This window comes from Equus przewalskii, chromosome 4, assembly GCF_037783145.1.
Source record: "Equus przewalskii isolate Varuska chromosome 4, EquPr2, whole genome shotgun sequence".
NCBI classification, from domain to species: domain Eukaryota; kingdom Metazoa; phylum Chordata; class Mammalia; order Perissodactyla; family Equidae; genus Equus; species Equus przewalskii.
This window is the reverse complement of record NC_091834.1, coordinates 44,279,014-44,300,529: the sequence shown is the minus strand read 5'-3', so window position 1 is coordinate 44,300,529 and position 21,516 is coordinate 44,279,014. Positions and strand designations below refer to the sequence as shown.

Below are 21,516 nucleotides of genomic sequence, written 5' to 3'. Positions count from 1 at the left end.
CCAGAGTGACAGAAAGTAGACTAATAGCTCCTAGGGCTTGGAGTTGGGAGAGTGAGGCATGGAGGCACTGCTAATGGGTACAGAATTTTTTTTACGGGGGAGTGATGAACATGGTCTAAAACTGACTGTGATAATGGCTGCAGAATTCTATAAATAGACTAAAAATCACTGAATTGTACAACTTTAAATGGATGAATTGTATGCTATGTGAACTATATTTCAACAAAGCTATTATAAAAAAATATGAGCCATAACTGGATTAAGAGTTAATTTTAATTGTAGCAAACTTCAAAAAATAATAAACCAATTTTCTATTACTGCTTAAATGACCAAATTTTTTGTGTAGATTATATCTAAATAAAGCTAAAATGCCACTTACAAAATTATTCCAATTTTCGTCAATGATGAAAAAACTAAACATTGCAAAATCCACCTATTGACTCTATATCATTTAATGATATAAAGCATTCAAGTGAGTATGCACTAATGGAACTTTCCAAAGTATGAATGAATGTGTCATCATTTCCAACATTGACGGTGTCAAGTAAAAACTATATAGTGTTATAAATCATTTTCCCATTCAGTTTTAAATGTGAAAAGAAACATAGAAGTCACTCTCTATATTCATTTCTATCACTGCCATAACAAATTATCACAAATTTAGTGGCTTAAAACAAAACAAATTTACGTTACAGTTCTGTAGGTCAAAATTCTGACATGGGTGTTACTGGGCTAAAATCAAGGTGTTGACAGGGCTGCATTCCTTTCTGGAGGTGCTAAGGGGAGAATCAGATGCCTGCTTTCCCTCTTTAAATACTGCTGAGCCCTTAAAAAGCTCAGGTTGGCCTTCTTTGCCCTACACTGAGGTTATCCTCTTGGTCTTTTACAACTCAAGTCACTGTGTGTACTTTTGCTGTCAGTGATTCCTTTAACCATCTTATCAAGAACTTACTGCATGCCTTGCACAACGCTCAGAACTGGGAGAATATGGATGAAAAAGACAATATCACAGTCCTCAAAGAGGAAAGAGAATGGGGCAGGGGAAGAGGAATCTGGAAATGTTACTTTTTAGGGTACCTACCCTGGGCCGAGTAAGGACTATATTAGACATTTTTTTAAAGTGCAGTTGGTTATTATGCTAGATTATCTGTGCTCAATCTGGCAGACACCTCCACCGTCACCACCACCACCACCACCTTCCCTACTCTGTCTAAAACTAGAGACCACATTTCCCACAGTCCCCTCCCCTGTATAGTTCCATGTTAGTAACCTCGGACTTGAAACAGATAAGTAAAGTGAAAGCCATTTTTCTCAGGAGGTCATGGGAGTCAGATGCTCAGCTATTTCAGATGTTGCAGCCTTGCAGACCTTTCCGCTGGCTCCCTCTTCACAGTCCTGGCAGGCTACGGAGACTTCCCCACATACTCTCATTTTTCCATCCACTCAACAGTGCCCTTCAGGCTGAGATCTCCACCATCAAGTTTGCTGACCTAATGTCAGCTCCCACCACCTGCTTGGTGCTTCAGGGCAGATATTTCATTGACAATAAATTTCCCTGATGTTCAGCAGAGCTCCTCCAACCTATGGTCACAGCTTTCTTGACACCCACACTCCCAGCTATGCCAACAGCGGTATAAGCCCATAATTCTCCACAAAATGACTTCCATTTTCCTCACCAAACCCCTAGTCACTAAGCTGCTGGAAGCATGAGGAGCCTGTGATTTTGGCCCAAAGAGACGTGCCAGGAACAAGTACTAGTAATCTTGTCTAGGAAGGCAGCATAATAAAGTGGTTAAAAGTATGAGCTCAGGAGCTAGTTAAGTTTGATTCCGGGCTCTACCACTTAGAAGCTGTATGTCCTTAGGAAAGTTACTTAAACTCTTTGCCTCAGTTTCTCATTTGTAAAACGGTGATGATATTAATAACTACTTCATAGGGTAGTTATGACAATTCAATTAATATAAAATACACAGTAAATAACAGATAAAAGTTAAATAAAAGTATGCTTTTTGATCCTTTTTCTCCTTTAGACTTAGTCCTTTTATTTGTACCCAGTTATAAAACGAGAATATTGCTTACTGAGACGCTGAAATACTGTGAGCCAATTTAAGAAGATGTTACAAAGTCATCTCTCTGGAGCAGCAAACAATATGTGAAGAATTGTCTAAAACTAGATCATTCCTCTTTTACTTATTAATACTTGACTATTTCTATGTCTCTTGAACAATCCCCCTACTACTTTTCCATATCGTTCACTGATGTTTTTTTTCTTATTTTTTTGACAAATAAATCAAAGAAATGCCAGACAATTAAAGTTCAAAATACGTACCCCTGTAAGAAAGGTAGATTTAAGGCATGTGAATTGGGTTGGGGAAGGATAATGTTGGGAGGAAAGTCAAGGGAGACTTTAATTACATTTTTGAATTTCTTACAACAAAAAAGTATTCACAAGTTACTTTCATAGTTAAAATTTAATTTAAAAATAATTCTAACATTCAGAATAATAAATTTCAAAAAGAAGTTGATGGTAACCTAACAATTAAATACGAGATAACATTAAAATATGAGAGAGAATCTGCATGTTTACACAGGAAGAGCACTTTCTGAAAGCATAGTATTTTCATTCGTACACTTAGAAATAGCTCTTTTAACCCATTTTTTAAACACTAAATCTTTAGTGCCATAATTTTTTTCAAGTAACTTTTCTCAATCTTTTTATCACCTTTGGGTAGAAAAAAATCTAGGAGAAAAAAGTAGTACTGGGACTACTCACTTTGAAAAGCATCTATATCTTATTGAATCTACTGTCTCAAATATGCTGTATTCGTTCAGATTTCTATAAATCCTTATTAAGGAAACCAGAGTGGAATGAAATGAAAAATGACTTTCTTCAGTATCCAAATAATAAAAATATAGTAAGGCTTGCCGAAGTGTTCTATCCGCCGTTGCACTCTCTGGCAATGATAAATGGAAAGTGCCTGTCAGCAGGGAAAAGTGGCTCCCATTCTTCTAACAGCAGCCTTGTTTGGCACAAAGCAGGTAGCGGAGCACAAAGATGGAGCCTATGGGCCCATCTCTCTTAACACTGATCAAACCAAGTGAACAAAGCAAAAAGGTATTCATTGCTTAATCAAAAAAGCTGAGATGCAGTAAGCCAAATGCTTTAGCATAGATTTGGAGTGACTAGTTAGCAAAGAAAAAAAATAGGAAAGAAAACCACTATGTACTTCTCCATCTTCACTCTCAATACAAAAGCATGCACTCTTTCTTCCCACAGCAGGTGTTACAGTATCCAAAATTTGGAGGGAAAAAAGCAAACCAACATAGAAGAACAGCAAAATAAACATATACTAGTAGTTCATATATACACATGCTGTCAGTGTACTTATTGATTTGCTGCTTCTAATTTTCTCATTTTTTTTAAGATTGGCACCTGCACTAACATCTGTTGCCAATCTTTTTTTTCTTCCTCTTCTCCCCAAAGCCCTCTAGTACAACATAATTGTATCTTCTAGTTGTGAGTGGCTCTGATTGTGCTACATGGCGTGCCACTTCAACAATGACCTGATGAGTGGTGTCACGTCCACGCCAAGGATCCAAACCGGCAAAACCCTGTGCTGCCGAAGCGGAGCATGCAAACTTAACCACTTGGCCACGGGGCCAGCCCTTTTCTTTTCTTTTTGCTTGATTTTTTAAACATCAATTTCCTCAAAGTAGAATAACCTTCAAACATTTTATTAACTTCTACACTTATTATACTGTGATTGATAGGACTGATGCAATGCTCTTGCACAAGCTTGAAAAGGAAAACTGTTCACACTCAATTGAAAGTACAAAGAAAAGTATGTCACATCTAATACTGAATGTGAATGAACTCAGTTATGAAAGTTAGTAAGGGGATATGTGCCTGGCTTCCCATAGATATCACTATGTTGCAGAAAGACACATGAACATTGTGCTATCAAATCAGAGCACCACATCTTCAACGATGCTACCTAACAACCATGTGTTTTACAACAGCTCCATTTGTGCATCAATTAAATGTTCTTCTACAGACCTCAGAAAAGACATGAGTTCCAATTTTAAGTTATCTGGGTCCAAGTCCTATTCTGCTTACTATCTGTGAGATCACAGTTAACTTACGCAAGCTTTCTGTGCCTCAGGTTTCATTTTCACTAAAACAGGAGTTATAACAAACACTAACATTTTTTAAAATGGGGAGTAGGATGGAAGATTAGTACAGTGTCTGGCATATGATGAGTCCTCAACAAATGTTAGGTATTATTATTAAACCGTCTTGTTTAAAAGTAAACTAACCCCCTACATCCTCTTTTGACTTACCTACCTTTGAAAAGTGTAATGAAGTAAAATATCAACGGTCAAGTAGTAGAAAGAAATACAAAATAATAAAATGGTTGGATTTATTAGCAATATGGATAAACAGAAGTTAAATTAATAGTAGCAATATACCAGGATTTACTCAAATATTCCAACATGTGAATCCCTTCCTTCTCCCTGTCACTCCTTTACTACCATACCATGATATTATTTTTAAAAATAAAGATATAAAGTATAAAAAGAATGTAAAAACAGGGGGTGAGAAAAACTATTCAATAAAAATGGGAATTCACCTAAACCAGCCCTGATTATTTCATATTTTTGATGGTTCTTGAACAACTCCAAAGAGACAACCCTTCAAAAAAGAGACTAAAGTGCTATTTACACTTTAGTGTAAAGTCAGAATTTTTAAAAATAAATTTTTTCTAACAGAATACCAATTCACATACCCTACAAAATGGATTACATGAAACAAGAGAAAAATCACTCTTAGTAGCATGAAATAACCAAAACTATTTTTCTAAAAATTGTTATCACTGTAACCCAAGGGAACATAACAAATTTAACAGAAATAGAAAGTTATAGAACAAATGATTATTTAACAGTTTTACTGAGTGATATATTATTTCGCATTGAGAAATTAAAATTTAGGGTATGTCATGAATCCTCTATGTCATGAAGGTAAAATTTTATTCAAAATTTTGATAGAATAATATGACTTGTGAAATGAACTACACTTTAATCAATAATGGCAGGAAAAATAAAACTAACAAAAGCAAAAATACAATTATAAGGAATTTAAGGATGCAATATCCCAAAAAGTAATATATATACTAGAATAAAAAGCATAATACTAAAAAGATATTAGGAACAACAGTTTAAAAATTTTTAAAAGGAGGAGATAAAGCAATGATTTATTATGAAAGGTACTTGAACAAACTAGCAGGCAGTCATACACCTCAATTCCCACAATTACCAGAATGTTAAGAAACGAGAGCGCCTCACTTTTAGCCATTCCATCTAATAATTTTAAATGTTAATAAAACTCTGAAACAAAAATGACAGACATAAAATTAAGGTAACAATAGGAACTCAGCCTAAATGGTAGGATCAAGATCAAAATGATGGATCACTCTCTTCTGCATCTCTCATTCTTACATCCCTTGATCAGGTACCTGCCAACTGAACATGCTCATTAAAGGTTTTCTGAGTTGCTGTATGGATTGATGGAAGGGAGGGAAGAAGGAAGGAAAAGAGTAATAATCATAAATGTTATCTAGATAGTTATTTTCAACCTTTAGTCTGCGTAACAATAAAACCTAAGAAGTCTGCTTAGCCCAACCCCCTAATTCTAATTCATTAGCTCTACGATGGATCCAAAATCTACATTTTAACAATTACCCCAGGTGATCCTGCTGCAAGTAATCCACGGCCTCTAGAACACCATTTCCAAAGCTGCTTCATATGGTACTCTATGCTACAATAAAATATGTGTCCTGAAAAAAGTGCTCTTGGATAAACTAAGTTAAGAAAAAGGATGAATAAGGAAAATTAATCATTTTTCTAAACAGTAGTATTTCTCATAGCTCCAGTATGCATTTGAAATCCTTCAAGAGACAAAATAACCACACGACATTTACTAAAATTACTGGCCATAGAATCCTTTCTTATGTTTTATCCACCAATATCTACCTACAAGAAGACTAAAACTTCTACACAAAAAAACTATAGACAAAGAATAAGATGAAAGGAATTGGACTAAATTAGAAAATTTAAAACCTTCTTTATAATTCTAGGCTGGAGAAGTAGACAGGTAAATCAGAAAAAAATAAGATCCTCTTTTATCTTAAGTAATACTGAACTATGGGCATACAAATGTCACTATAATATGCTCAAAATTTCCCTCTATATGATAACTCCAAAGTTAAAGATGATAATACTAGTCCTAAAGATTCTTTTTAAACAATAAGCTAGAAAAAATGTTTCCTAAGAGGATAATCTTTGTAGCCATAGACATATGAAGTAATCACAGCTTTTCTCTAAGATTGTAAGAATAGCTGTATTGGCATCAAACAGTTACAGAAGATATTTTAGAAACAGAAACAACCAGGCTTATTTAAAGAAGGAAAATTCTCTCTAGTTCATTTGTGAACAAAACATTTGTGAAGCCTAAAAAGTGTTTTAAGATGGTGGGAATTAGAAATAAAACTACTTCAAGTTGATCAATTTAGAGCATCCAAAATTAACTATTTCAATTATCTAAGAGATAACAATTCCCAGATTTGCCTCATCAATTTCAAATAAACCCCCAACACAAAACTTAATAATCTAGGTGACTTCTCTTAAATAAGATCTTTTAAATGATTACAATATAGATGGTTACTATATTAACCATTAAAATTAACCATTAAAAAAGAATTAAAGAAAACTTTTGAGAAAACTATTACTTTAAGGAAAAAAATAAAGACTCCAAAACAAAACAGGCAACAAAACAAAGGATGACAACAACTCCTAAAAATATCTTTACCTCTCCCTCAGGGGGAGGCAGATTTTTGAAAAGAGTCTGCCTTGGCTCAAGGTAAGAAAGTAAAAAATGTCTCCCCTAAGAATCCATAACTGCAAGCCAGCCCTCCTGGGTCTGGAGCAGAAAGTCACACTACTCGTGTAATGGAAAAGACACACAAGCCAAACTTTTATTAAAAGTGATCCTAGGTGGGAAGAGCTCCCAGGTACCTGGTAATAACAAATATAAACGCTTTCTGGAAGAAGTTCTTTAAACTCTACCTCAAAGAATTTTCAATGAGAAATAGGCTAACAACCTGATGGAAAAACTGGAAAAGACTTGCATAAGCCTTGCATATAAGTTTCCTAGAAGAGGAAACACAATTGACCAAAAATATACAAATAGATGCTCGAAGTCTTTGCATTGAGGGAAATGCAAAATAAAATGATGATATATTATTTTACATGTATCACATTGGAAAGCATTATAACATTGCACAAAATAAGTTTGAGAGCAACAGTAACATTATTCATTGCTGTGTGAACAAAGTTTTTGGACCCCCTCCTTGGTCTAAGAGGCAAATCTAGCAAGCGAGCTGCATAAGCTTCAAGCCAGTACAAAAATCGACACTGTACTATGAAGCAGCTGTGCAGGCCATCTTAAGTCTGTGTTCAGAATGACTTTGGAACCCCCTACCTCATGACTGAAGGTGCCAGCGGGAGAGATCAACAAGAAAAGATAAAGGGTACTTTGCTCTCACATTTCCCAGCTGCATTTCTTAGAGAATGAGGGGGAAAAGTAATGACCCTGGTCCTTGACTTTGCCTTGCAAAAAGTTCTTGTTTATGTCATCTTTGAAGTATATGAATATTAGATGTGTAAGCCCTTTCCTGTACATACACTCCTGTGTTAAAAAGTATGTAAACTGCACTCAGATCTGCAGACCTCAGAGCAGTTCCTTGGAATACTGTTGGGCTGTTTCCTTGGACTTAAGTTCCTCATTTTGATTATCAGATAAACTCCTTTATTTAACCTTTACTTAGACTCTATTTCAGTCGACAGCTGGTAGGAGAGTAAACTGGTTTGGAAAACATTGGAATTATCTACCAAAACTGAAGATGGAGACGTCCTATAACTAAGCAAATTCACATCGTGGCATATACCCTAATTTCTTGTTACCACTGCAGGAGACATTTACAAAAATATTTAAAACAGAGTTGTTCATAGAACAAAAGAGCTGGAAACAACAAAACTGCCGATCTATAGAACAAAAGATAAAATAAATAATGATCTATTCTTTCAACTAAAAAGTACAAGTTAGTGAAAATAAAGGAAGTGAAACTATACAGATCAGCCTGTATGAATCAAATCAATATAATGTTGGTCACAGGATCTAATAACAGAAGAAAAAAGTTGACTTCATTCATACAAAATTCAAAACCTGCAAAACTCGGTATTATTTATAAATACATACATTTGATGTGTAAGTATAAAAAAAGAAGAGAATGAGAAATATAAAGTTGAGGAAGGAGGTGACCTCTGTCTGGGCTAGATGGATGGGAATGTGATTACCGAGGGATCCACAGGGGACTTCAAAGGCTTTGGTAATGTCCTATTTTTGAAGTGGGTTGGTGGATACAATAGGTGTTCATTACTATTATGCTTTAAGTTGAATATATAAACTATAAATTCTCAGGTATGTATGGTATATTTCATAATGTAAAACAATAAACTCAAGAATAACCAACAGCAATGTACACGTTTCTTCTTTTGCCTCCTAAGTATATGTTCACCCTTTGTCTTTCTCACCTCTTAAATTCTGGCCTTAGAATTTTGTGATGCTTATGATTAATAGGGAATAAATTACCGTGTTTCTTATTGGAATCTTCTTAGGTTCTGGAGGCATATCCTGTGGAACAAATTTCACTGGTTCCTTAATCTGCCTCCTTGATCGTTTGGTCCCATCTGGTAAGGTTTCCATAGCCATGTCTGCTTCCATGTCACTGCTCCCCGCCTGGTCACATTCTGAACACTGCCTAAATAAAGAAAGAAATCTAAGTTCACACATTTATTTTTACTTCCTAGCGTTAGCTATGGTTTCTAAAAATACAAAATTTAGGTATATATGAAGAATGTATAGAGATATACATGGGTATATGTGATCAGAAAGTATACAATGACTATATATACAGAAAGGCACACACACTGCTATAAAAATGACAATAGTAAATATAATATATAAAGCAATTCCATGTATTCCTTTAAGTATCATAGAACACATACAATAATGCTATATGTTTAAGTGAACCAATATAAGAGATTTAACATTGATTAAAAAGGTAGTTTTCCTTTGGAAATCACGACTTTTCTTTAAGTGACATATACTGTGGCACCTGAAATCAAAGTCATTCCCTGACTCTGACACTACTGCTTGTCACATCTATATCATCTTTTAATCTTAAAGACAAGCTGTACTAGAGTTTATCAACTAAGAAAACTCTGTAGAAAAAGACTCTAAGAAGTGTTGAAAAAAATAAATCAATCATTTTAGTTGGTGGCTCACACAAAAAGAGGAAATATAAGTCTACTTATTGAGACAATATTTTAAAGCAGCATTTTTAAAAATGGGAGGCTCATTTTTAAAACTGGGGCAGCCCCCAGTGGTGTAGCAGTTAAGTCCACACACTGTGCTTTGGGTAGCCCAGGGTTTGCCTGTTTGGATCCCGGGCACAGACCTACACACCGCTTATCAAGCCAAGCTGTGGCAGGTGTCCCACACATAAAGTAGAGGAAGCTGGGCACGTATGTTAGCTCAGGGCCAATCTTCCTCCAAAAAAATAAAAAATAGGTGGGGGGAATATGGCAGAATAGAAAGCAACAGGAATCTGTCTCTCCACCTAGAAAACAACTGCACTGGCAGAAATCTTCCGATGTAACTTTTTTGGAACTCTGGAGTCTATTGAAGGCTTGCAACTTTCAGGGAAAGGCTTACACAGGTAAACCGCAGTTAGTTCGGGTCAATTTCAGCTCTTGGTACAGTAGCAGCTACCCATCCCCCACCCCAAGCTATACAGCAGGCAGTTGTGCACATGTTCCTACAGTAGCTTGCACACAGCTGGTAAGTGCCAGTGTGGACAAAACAAACCCTTTCCTCCAAATACTAGGGATCTGTGCTCTGATCGCTGACTGCTGCTTCTGATCACAGTAGTGGAGACAAAGAGGTGGGTGACCTCACCCTATCATTGCAATCCCCTCCCTCTTGGTCTGAAGTGACTTCCAGGACTTAAAAGACTGGAACTCTTTATCCTTCATCTTCATTTTTCTCTTTTTCCTCTTTCGGGAGCAAGACATTAAAAGACTAGGACATTCAAAAATAAGTACTTTTATGGGAAAAATTAGAAAGTGACTACACCTGCCGAGGGAAAGGCTCAGAAAAGATATGAGAAGACCATAAGTTTACACCTCAGGCTGATCCTCAGCACAGACACAGGCTACAAGAATAACAAATAAACAATAACAACAAAAAACAGTAACAAAACACAGCAAACCCTGGGGGTGAAGCAGAATCTCATTTCCAGAGTTACCACCTCATTAAATTCAAATGTCCAGTTTTTGACAAGAAAACACAGGATATTCAAAGAAACAGGTAAGTATGGCCCATTTAAGGGAAAAAAAAGTTAAGTAACAGAAACTATTCAGAAGAAGACCTGATGGCAGATCTACCAGACAAAGACTTTAAAACAACTGTTTTAAAGACACTCAATGGACTAAAGGAGGTTGTGAAGAAAGTCAAGAAAATAATGTATGAACAAAACGGAAACATCAATAAAGACAGAGAAAATCTAAAAATAAACCAAAAAGAAATTCTGGAGCTGAAAAGTACAATAACTCAAATGAAAAATTCATTAGAGGGATTAAAAGGCAAATTTGAGTTGGCTGAAGAATCAGCAAACTTGAAGATAGGACAATGGAAATTATCAAGTCTGAGGAACAGAAAGAAAAAATATTGAAGAAAAGTGAAGAGAGCCTAGGTACATGTGGGACATCAACAAGTGAACCAACATTCACACTGTAGAAGTCCCAGGAAAGGAGAGAGGGGGGCAGAGAGAATGCGTGAAAAAATATGACTGAAAACTTTTTCAAATTTGATGGAAGACATGAATACAAACATCCCAGAAGCTCAACAAACATCAAGTAAGATAAATTCAAAGAGTCCCATGCCAAGTCACGTTATAATCAAACTTTCCAAAGAGAAAGACATAGAATCTTGAAAGCAGAAAGAAAGAAGTTCAGAATCGTCACACACAAGAGATTCTTAATATCAGCAGATTTCTCATCAGAAACTTTGGAGGCCAGAAGACAGTAGGTCAGTATATTCAAAGTGTTAAAAACAAAAAACAAAAAATAAAACTGTCAACCTAGAATCCTACGTCCAGCAAAACTGTGCTTCAAAAGTGAAAGAGGGGGGTCAGCCCTGTGGCATAGTGGTTAAGTTCACCACGCTCTGCTTTGGCAGCCCAGGTTCGAGGATTTGGATCCTAGGTGCAGACCTACACCACCCATCAGTGGCCATGCTGTGGCAGTGACCCATACACAAAATAAAGGAAGACTGGCACAGTTATTAGCTCAGGGTGAATTTTCCTCAAGCAAAAAAGAGGAAGGTTGGCAATAGATGTTAGCTGAGGGGGAATCTTCTTCACAAAAAAAAAAAAATTGAAAATAACCAATGACTAATATTAAAAGATAATTAAAACTGAAACCTCAGTCTGGATTAGTGCCGTCCAACAGAACTTTATATGATGTGAGAATTACTTATATCTCCACTGTCTAATACAATAACCACTAGCCATTTATAGGCATTGAATACTTGTAATGTGGCCAATGTGACTGAAGAACTGATTTTTAAATTTTAATTTTAACTAATTTAAATTCAAATAGCTACACATGGCTAGTGGCTAACATCTGAACAGCAGAAGTCTACACAATGACTGTTGGAAATCTTTATATTGCCAATTATAAACGCCCATTTCAAAAATTCATAACAAGTTGTTAAAAGTAAATTTTTTTCACATATTTTCTTTAAACTTAAAAGAATGATCAGAAAGTAATTCTCTAAAAGTCCAATTTATAGTATTTTCTTTATAAAAATGGTTATAATGCATAAAATTATATCTGATATTTAGTTTACATGTGTTTATATCAGTACCCTTGAATGCAACTTATAATTCTCAAGTATTTTCAAAGATCTATCATTTGAATTCATGCTCCATCAAAATTTGCATCACTCACTCATTAATAAACTTAATATCAAAGTAATATTTATTTTTAAAAAGTAACAGCTTTAAATTTTGAACTCCAATAACAGTGTTAAATACAAAGTGCCATTTGTGTTACTACACATTAATTGCTAAAATGCACATTAATATTTAAGGCATTAATTTTAATATCTTAAAATTCCCATCTATTTAAGCAAAATTGTTGAATAAAAATTTTAACACTAAAAAAATTGGCCAGGGACCAGCCCAGTGCCCTAGTGATTAAGCGAGCATGCTCGGCTTCTGCAGGCTGGGGTTCACAGGTTCGGATCCTGACCGCGGACCTATACACTACTCATCAAACCATGCCGTGGTGGCGTCCCATAGACAAAATAGAGGAAGACTGGCACGAATGTTAGCTCAGGGACAATCTTCCTCAGGCAAAAAGAGGAAGATTGGCAACAGATGTTAGCTTAAGGCCAATCTTCCCCACACAAAAAAAACTGGCCAATAAGAGAAAAAACAAGGAAGTAATTTGTCATGTGGTACTTAAAAATTTTTACATATCTATTGCTAGAACAACCAAGCACTTTATTCCTTGGATTCACAGATTATCATCAAAATAAAAAGACAACTAAAGTATAATACACTAATTGTTTCTGTTTTGTCCCATATGAAAAGCTGAAAGGCTGGTATAAGAAGTAATAAATACCTCACCGATCCTCCTAATTGAAATGGTGAGTATATTCTGAAATAATCTATTGGCAGTGTTAAATTGAGAAAACCCCACAAATGTTAGACATTATTAGTGAATAATAATAAACACGACGACGATCAAAACAGAAATGCCTATGGAAAGATATCAAATTATAGCACAGAAAAGAATCAGTTCCTTGCATATACAGCATGTAATCTTAATACTAAGTGATCACTTCTACCAGTTGAAGTGAAATGTAGTCAGTTTCACACAAGTTCCAATTCACTTTTAACACACATGAATTTCTGGGATACAGAAACAAGTACCTTTTTAGGATGAATCACTGTTTGGGTTTTCTTTTTAATTAATTATTTCTCCCTTCTTTTCTGATTTTGTAATGATATTGTCAGGACATTCTCTACCTTCTCAACCCCACCAAAAGTAATACATTTAGGTGACATACAAACGCGTTGAGAGTACTCAGATAATGAAAATGTTATACCCCAAACACACAAGGCATTGAAGAACTTACAAAATCAAAACAAAATGTTAACTGCCAATGCAGCAAATTATCTACTCCTATTTCAAGACAAGTGACATACGATACTTGTAGTACACAGAATCAAGATAGACGGACACGCTACTTGCAACTTTTTCAACAATCTATTAAACATTACAGTCTCCATCTTATAAGTATCCTTTAAGATACAAAAAAGCGTCTCTGCTACATTAATCGGTACACAAGATCCCAAGAAATAATAACCTAGGATAAAGCCATGCCTGTCCAATTCAATGAAATTAAATAATATTTTGGGGGAAAGTCATGATTATCTTTCATACTGCCAAACACATACCTGATTTCTTTTAATAACCCATAAGCTGCCATTATCCATGAATTGAGCTAACCTCACTTTAATCCTGTATACTTTTACTTAATATATTCTACTAAGGAAGAGAATCCTGTAATTTATTATTTGCATATATGATACTAAAGATAAGGTAACCTTAAGTAATGAAAACATTCAATTAAGTAAAAATGGATTTTTAAAGTATAAATAATAAAAATTCATGTCAAGAATTTATACAAAAGAACAAGCTTCATATTGAAATACCAAGAGATTTTTCTCAATTTGCTATACCTTCTTCATCTCCAGCACCACACATTACAACACATGTTCAGAATGATTACCCAAGGAGGTTTTAAAAATCTTAACTACTAAGGAAAAATAATTTTATTGTACAACAATGCTAAGACAAGGAAGTATACTAACTTAATTTGCAGAGAACTTTATTTGCATAAATCAAATAAAAATGATTTTATGAATACTTAAACATTAAAAAATTCAGTGACACTCATTTCCCAAATATTATACATAACTCATGATTTACTTCTTTCTCCTTTACAAATTACCTCTTTCAATCTTCAAAGATTTCACAGCAATAGCTTTTTTTCTTATACCTAAACCTTTTGCCATGTTTTCCTCTCTTTTTAGAGGAAAATCTTCACAGGTGCCTACATAAAACTTCATCAGGGAAATACAAACCAAAACCACAATAAGATACCACCTCAAACCTGTTAGAATGCTGTCATCAAAAAGACAACAGATAACAAGGTTGGCAAGAATGTGGAAAAAAGGGAAGCCTTGTGCACTGTTAGTGGGAATGTAAACTGGTGCAGCAAATATGGAAAACAGTATGGACATTCCTCAAAACATTAAAAATAGAACTACCATATGATCCAGCAATTCCACTTCTGAGTACATATCCAAAGGAAATGAAATTACTATTTTGAAGAGATATCTGCACCCCCATGTTCACTGCAGCATTATTTACAACAGCCAAGATATGGAAACAACCTGTGTCCATCGATGGATAAGTGGATAAAGAAAACGTGGCATATATATACAATGGAATATTATTCAGCCATAAAAGAAAGGAAATTCTGCCATTTGCAACAACATAGAAGAACCTTGGGGGCATTATGCTAAATGAATAACTAAGGGGAAATACTGTATGATCTCACTTATATGTGGAATAGTAAAAAAAAAACTCAGATACATAGAACAGACTAGTGGTTCCGAGAGGCAGAGGGTAGGAGGGACAGGCGAAAAGGGTGAAGGTGGTCAAAAAGTACAAACTTCCAGTTATAGGATAAATAAGTCCTGGAGATATTGTGTAAAGCACTGTGACTATAGTTAACAATACTCTACTGCATGTTTGAAAGTTGCTAAGAGAGTAGATCTTAAAAAATCCGTGGTGATGGATGTTAACTAGACTTATTGCGGTAACCTTTTCACAATATATACATCTATCAAATCATTATGTTGTTCACCCGAAACTAATACAAGGTTACATGTCAACTACATCTGAATTTAAGAGTTACTGGGGGAAGGGAAGGATAAATTATCAAAAAAACAGGAAAAAACCTCTGTAAATTCTTCACAGAAGGGTTTATGCTATATATTTTCTTTTCATCTTAAAAGAAAAAAACGGTATATCCAGAGAATAAAAAGATATAATAAATATTACTCAATTCTCTTTCAAACAATACTCTTCATAGTATTATTTAAAAAATTAGAAAAGGCAAGACAAATTCTGATCAGATGGGTGGTGGAAACATAAGATTAGTTCTCTAAAATCAAAAGATTTACTTCCTGGGCTGGCCCCGTGGCCGAGTGGTTAAGTCCGTGCGCTCCGCTGCAGGCGGCCCAGTGTTTCGTTGGTTCGAATCCTGGGCACGGACATGGCACTGCTCATCAAACCACGCTGAGGCAGCGTCCCACATGCTACAACTAGAAGGACCCACAACAAAGAATATACAACTATGTACTGGGGGGCTTTGGGGAGAAAAAGGAAAAAATAAAATCTTTAAAAAAAAAAAAGATTTACTTCCTGAGCTACTCTAACAAATCAAGCCCTGACTATTTATTTATACCCCACCAGACTTGTCTTAAAAAGAATGTAGGGCAGTTAGCAAAATTATGTATTTTAAGAAAACCAACCAACCAACTAGGAGAAAATATTTGCAAATCATATCCAACAAGGGGTTTATTTCTAAAATATATAAAGAACTCATACAACTCAACAACTGAAAAAATAAAGAACTCGATCAAAAAATGGGCAGACGGGGACAGCCTGGTAGCAGAGTGGTTAAGCACTCAACTTTGGCAGCGCATGGTTCACAGGTTCGGATCCTGGGCATGGACCTACGCACCACTCATCAAGCCATGTTATATTAGCATCCCACTTGCAAAGTAGAGGAAGACTGGCACAGATGTTAGCTCAGCAACAATCTTCCTCAAGCAAAAAGAGGAAGATTGGCAACAGATGTTACCTCAGGGCCAATCTTCCGCACAAAAAAAAAAGGGGGGGCAGGGGGCCAGTGGATATGAATAGACATTTTTCCAAAGAAGATATACAAATGGCCAACACGCACATGAAAAGATGCTCATCACCACTAATTATTAGGGAAATGCAAATCAAAACTACAATGAGATTTCACCTCACACCTGTCAAAATGGCTACAATTAATAAGACAAGACATAACAAATGTTGGAGAAGCTGTGGAGAAAAGGGAACCCTCATACACTGCTGGTGGGAATGTAAATTGGTGCAGCCACTGTGGAAAACAGTATGGAGATTTCTCAAAAAATTAAAAATAGCAATGCTATATGATCCAGCTACCTCCCTACTTGGTGTTTATCCAAAGAACATGAAATCAACAATTCAAAGAGATTTATGCATCCCTATGTTCATCACAGCATTATTCACAATAGCTAGGACGTGGAAGCAATCCAAGTGCCCATGAACAGATGAATGGATAAAGAAGATGTGGTATATATACACAATGGAATACTACGCAGCCATTAAAAAAAAAGACAAAATTGTGCCATTTGCAACAACATGGATGAACCTTGAGGGTATTATGCTAGGTAAAATAAGCTAGACAGAGAAAAACAAACACTGCATGATTTCACTCATATGTGGAAGAGAAACACATGGATAAGGAGAACAGATCAGTGGTTACCAGAAGGGAACGGGGTGGGGGAAGGGTGAAAAGAGTAAAGGGGCACCTACGTACAGTGACAGACAAAAACTAGACTATTGGTGGTGAGCACAATGCAGTCTATACAGAAACTGATACATAATACTGTACACTTGAAATTTACACAATGTTGTAAGCCAATATGACCTCAATAAAATAATTAAAAAAGAAAAAAACAAGAAAAGAAACTAAAAGTGAGGCAAAATATATTTCAAACACTGGGAGTGGGTGCAAACAAAATGGAGCCTGGATTACACCTTCACCAGCTCCTCTAGCCCCTACCAAACTCCTCACTCATCTAACATCCTTCTTCATCTGCTTTACCCAACCCTAACCCAACCTAAGAAGTTCCTGGGTTCCTCTCTCCTGCTCCTGGGCAGCTGAGCATCACTCAAGAAAAATCAATTAATCACACTTACTAAACTAATTCACTGGACATGCTTGCTAAACAGCCTCAGCAAGTCAGTTATCTGTGCTTTTTTCCACAATAGCTGTTGCAAACTATCTCCTCTCTTCTCAAGTTCCCATCATCATCCCAGGTCCTTCCCCTCTCAACAGACGAAAAGTCAGAGCCTGTCTAATGTGAACTCACTTAACTTCCCTCCACTCCACCAATAATTACTTCTGTATCTTTATCCATCTCTTCTTTCCTGTCACATGTCTTAAATCAGTCCAGCATAGTCCATGAACTATTGTGGGATGGACCAACCAGAAAGTACCCAGATCTAGAACTGGTATCTCCAGGAAAGCAATGCTGATACTAGAAGAAAAAGCTGGATAAAAGGTGCTTAGAACAGTCTACCAAGCAGAATTTGGTATCTGAGACGTAAAGCAACAGATTGCATAGTAATTCTAGCTAGCAGTGAGCATAAGGGGGATATGGTAATAAGGGTGTTACCACAAGCTTGAATAGCATAAAGACAGCAGAAGCCAGTGACATTCAGAAGAGTAATCCAGTGGGCTTTATAGAAATTTAAGCCAAAAACTGGGGTTCAGTCACCAGATAAGGATCCAGTAACAGACCTCTTTCGCTAAGAAAAAGACTAAGAACTACATAAAGACTACAGCAGAGGTTAGGCAGCAGTGTGCTAGTAAATATCTAACACCTGGCTCTCCATGGGAGAAAGTCCTAATGTGTAGCATCTGCCAGTTTCCGTGGCATGAATCCTCCTAACCATGGTCAATTTCAAGCTACCAACATGGCATCAGAGAACACAGAGAATGGGGAAAAGATGCATGGGAGCACACCATTATACAGTTTTTCTACCATACATATACAATAGGCTTAAACAAACTACAAAGCATAGATAATAGTAAAATATTTAGGAAGTGAAATTTTTTAGTATTTATGATCTTTAACATAACTTCAAAAATACACTGAAAATGTTACAATGCAAAAAGTAAAAATTGCCTCTCACATTTGAGATACACTAAAGAAAATAATAGTTCTCTAAAACTTACTCCAAAATTAATAAACCCAATTAATTGCTAAGCAAAGCTAACTAAGTTGATTTTAGAGGCCAAAGGAAACGTAATCACTAGAAACTAGAAGATATTGAAGACTTCACTTTGCTGCAATATTAGTTTCTACTTTTACGTTAAAACGTTACAACCAATGCATAAGACACTAAGTAGTTCAGGTCCTTCAGGGAGAGCTTTCACTAAAACATCCCAGGCTATACACCTCCATCTGAAGTTCTTCCAGAAACTCTCATACTCTGGAAACCCGAGCTCTGCAGGGAGAGCAGTATTAGAAAAGTTCATAACTTCATTTAAGGAGAAAACTGTACAACTCCATGTTCAAGATGATGACAAAGCGCTCCAGCCCTGGAGACTACCAAACTGGCTTTCAATTTAGAAACCCACCTAAGATGCTTTTGAACACTGCTGGAATTCTTATAAGCTAGAGCAGTTTCTTCCTAAATTCTGGTTTCGAAAGCACGTAAACATCAAAAGAGGGGCCCGCCCAGTGGTGTAATGGTTGGGTTCACACTCCGCTTCAGAGGCCCAGGGTTCACAGGTTTGCATCCCGGGCACAGACTTAACATCGCTCATCAAGCCACACTGTGGCAACATCCCACATAAAATAGAGGAGGAGTGGCATGGATGTCAGCTCAGTGACAATCTTCCTCAAGCAAAAGAGGAAGATTGGCAACAGATGTTAGCTCAGGGCCAATGTTCCTCACCACACACACAAAAAAATCAAAAGAAATACACTCCACTATATTTGAAAAGAGCAGATCAGTATGAGTGTCTCAAGACAAACTGAAAAAAAAAAAAAACTATGAGGGGCCAGCCCATGGCCTAGTGGTTAAGTCTGGCGCACTCTGCTTGGGTGGCCCGGGGTCAGTTCCCAGGCACAGATCTACACCGCTCATCAGCGGACATGCTGTGGTGTTGATCCACATACAAAATAGAGGAAGACTGGCACAGATGCTAGCTCAGGGTGAATCTTCCTCAGCAAAAAAAAAGAAAGAAAGAAAGAAAAAAGAAAAAGCAATTCTGTGACAATGGTAAAAGAACATAAACTTCCTAATAAAATGAACATAGGTAGCTTTATGAGATAAAACAATGAGGTCAAAAAGCTTGCCTGATGTGTTTGAGAAACACCCATGACTTTTTGTGTAGATTACCATTTAAGCATCTGGGATTCATTCTTTTCTAAAACTAGAAAGGTAATTTGTATAAAGAGAAAACTCATGTTCATCCCAAAGTTTCCCATGTCCTATATTCTTCCTATATAGAATCAGCCTATTAAAATTTGAACATCTGTCTCTCCCTTGGACTAAACTTAAGGAAAGAATAAAACTCATCATAAATATCACAAGATTTTATCAAACATCTGTAGTATTCAATACGCCTAAGTTAATGAAAACATTAATTCAGAAACATATGTCAAATGTTTCTAGATTTACAAAGAATAGCTGAACTTAAATATAGCACAAATGACAAATACCAGAAGTAAAGTCTTCAGTGACACTAATTTAGAAGTAAAATCCTAAATTACAAATAAAACATGCATATGGAGGCAAATTCTTGATAAATTCATTCATTTTCAAAACAAAAATAAAGCATTTGAAAAATTCTAATAAAACAAGAGAATTATAAACACACTAGACAGAATTCACGTCTTAGGAATCCATTGCTAAGAAACAAAAATACCAATTAACTTAAAATTCATTTCTCAAAAACTGCTACAACTTTATTCACATAATTCTATGGTAAATATTTATGTCTAAAGTGCTCTCACCATACACACAAAAAAAGGGTAACTATGTGAGGTGATGGATATGTTAATTAGCTTGACTGTGGTGATTATTTCACAATATATACGTATATCAAATCATTAAGTTGTACACCTTAAAGATATATAACTTTTGACTGTCAATTACACCTCAATAAAGTTGGAAAAATATTTATAAGAATATTAATTTAAAAATGTGTCAAAAGCTTTACTATGAAGCAGTATGATATAACACTTCATTTAATACTATTGAAACTAAGAGCAAACCAGTTCTAACATCTAAATCCCTCCCTTTTACTCACCAATAACTGTTTTTGGTCTTTCTTGGCATCCTTGTAAGAGGAGGATCCAGACATCCAAGATGGTAATGGAGTTTACAGGTATCACACAATAAAAGAAGATGCTGATCATGGTTCTTCTTACAGATTCCACAACTTTGAATAAAGGCAGCAAATGAAGGATTAGAATAATGATTATAGTAGAAAAAGTTAATTTATAGCATATTTTTAAAATTTCACTTTAACAATATTTCTTTTGTTGAAATCAAATGTTTTTTAATAACATCTTTTTATAACGTCATAACATTATTAGTTGTAAATACTTTTGAGAATGTAGAAAAATATCTTGGATCTAGTATAAATTTAAATATGCTAGAGTCAAACCTTTGAAAGAAGGGCATCTATAAGATATTTATTTTCAACATCACCCTTATCTTAATTTTAATTATCACTTAAAACCTACTTAAGATTAGCTCAATTTTTCTCTAGAAACATAAATTATTAAAAGAATTTTCCAATTTTCTACTTCTCTAAAAGTACCAAAGAAGTTACTTTACAAACAAAACTCAGTTTATCTTCAAACTTTAATTATAAACCTTTCAAAGAAACGTCAACACGTAAATAAGCTATATATACAAAATAAGTCTCTTTTCAAAATCAGAGTTTGAGTCTTAAAACTATACCAATTAATATTTATTGCAAGAATGCAGTTTTACTCTTGTCATTACTGTTATTTTGGATTTTTCTTTATTTTTAAGGAATCTAACTTTCCTTGTGCAAAAAGGCAACTTAACTACTCCTGAGAGCACAAGCACCATGACCTGAAAATCTAGGGCATATTTACATTGGGAATGTAAAGAGTGGGGGAAAAGTTGTTGAGAACCTAAAAGAATCATCCATGTACAGAAATAGCAAAGATGTCTGAATGTTTTAAAATAACCCTAGGAAAAAAGATCACAAACACATACACTCTCTCTCTCTCTCTCTCTCTCTCTCTCTCTCTCTCTCTGTCTCTCTGTCTCTCTCTCTCTCTCTCACACACACACACACACACACACACACCCAACAACAATCAGTATTTGGTCTCAAAGTTCCTCAGAGTTAAAAAGGAAAATCACTTAAAATATATTCTGAAACAAAAATGAACTGTAGTGATA

The 21,516-nt window shown here is 35.5% G+C and overlaps 1 protein-coding gene across 7 annotated transcripts in view; it reads right to left on the bottom strand.

The window, feature by feature from the left end:
* PHF14 (PHD finger protein 14) overlaps positions 1-21,516 on the bottom strand; it is a 201,133-nt gene that overhangs the window by 117,532 nt on the left and 62,085 nt on the right. For all 7 annotated transcript variants that reach the window (XR_011539053.1, XR_011539051.1, XR_011539052.1 and 4 more), the window contains exons 13-14: positions 20,384-20,515; positions 8,708-8,876 (exon numbers count right to left, since the gene is read on the bottom strand). Coding sequence is in view for 3 of the 7 variants with exons in the window: in XM_070615778.1 (XP_070471879.1) it covers positions 8,708-8,876; positions 20,384-20,515 (301 nt within the window). In the remaining 4 variants the exon portion in view is untranslated. The remainder of the gene's footprint in view (positions 1-8,707; positions 8,877-20,383; positions 20,516-21,516) is intronic.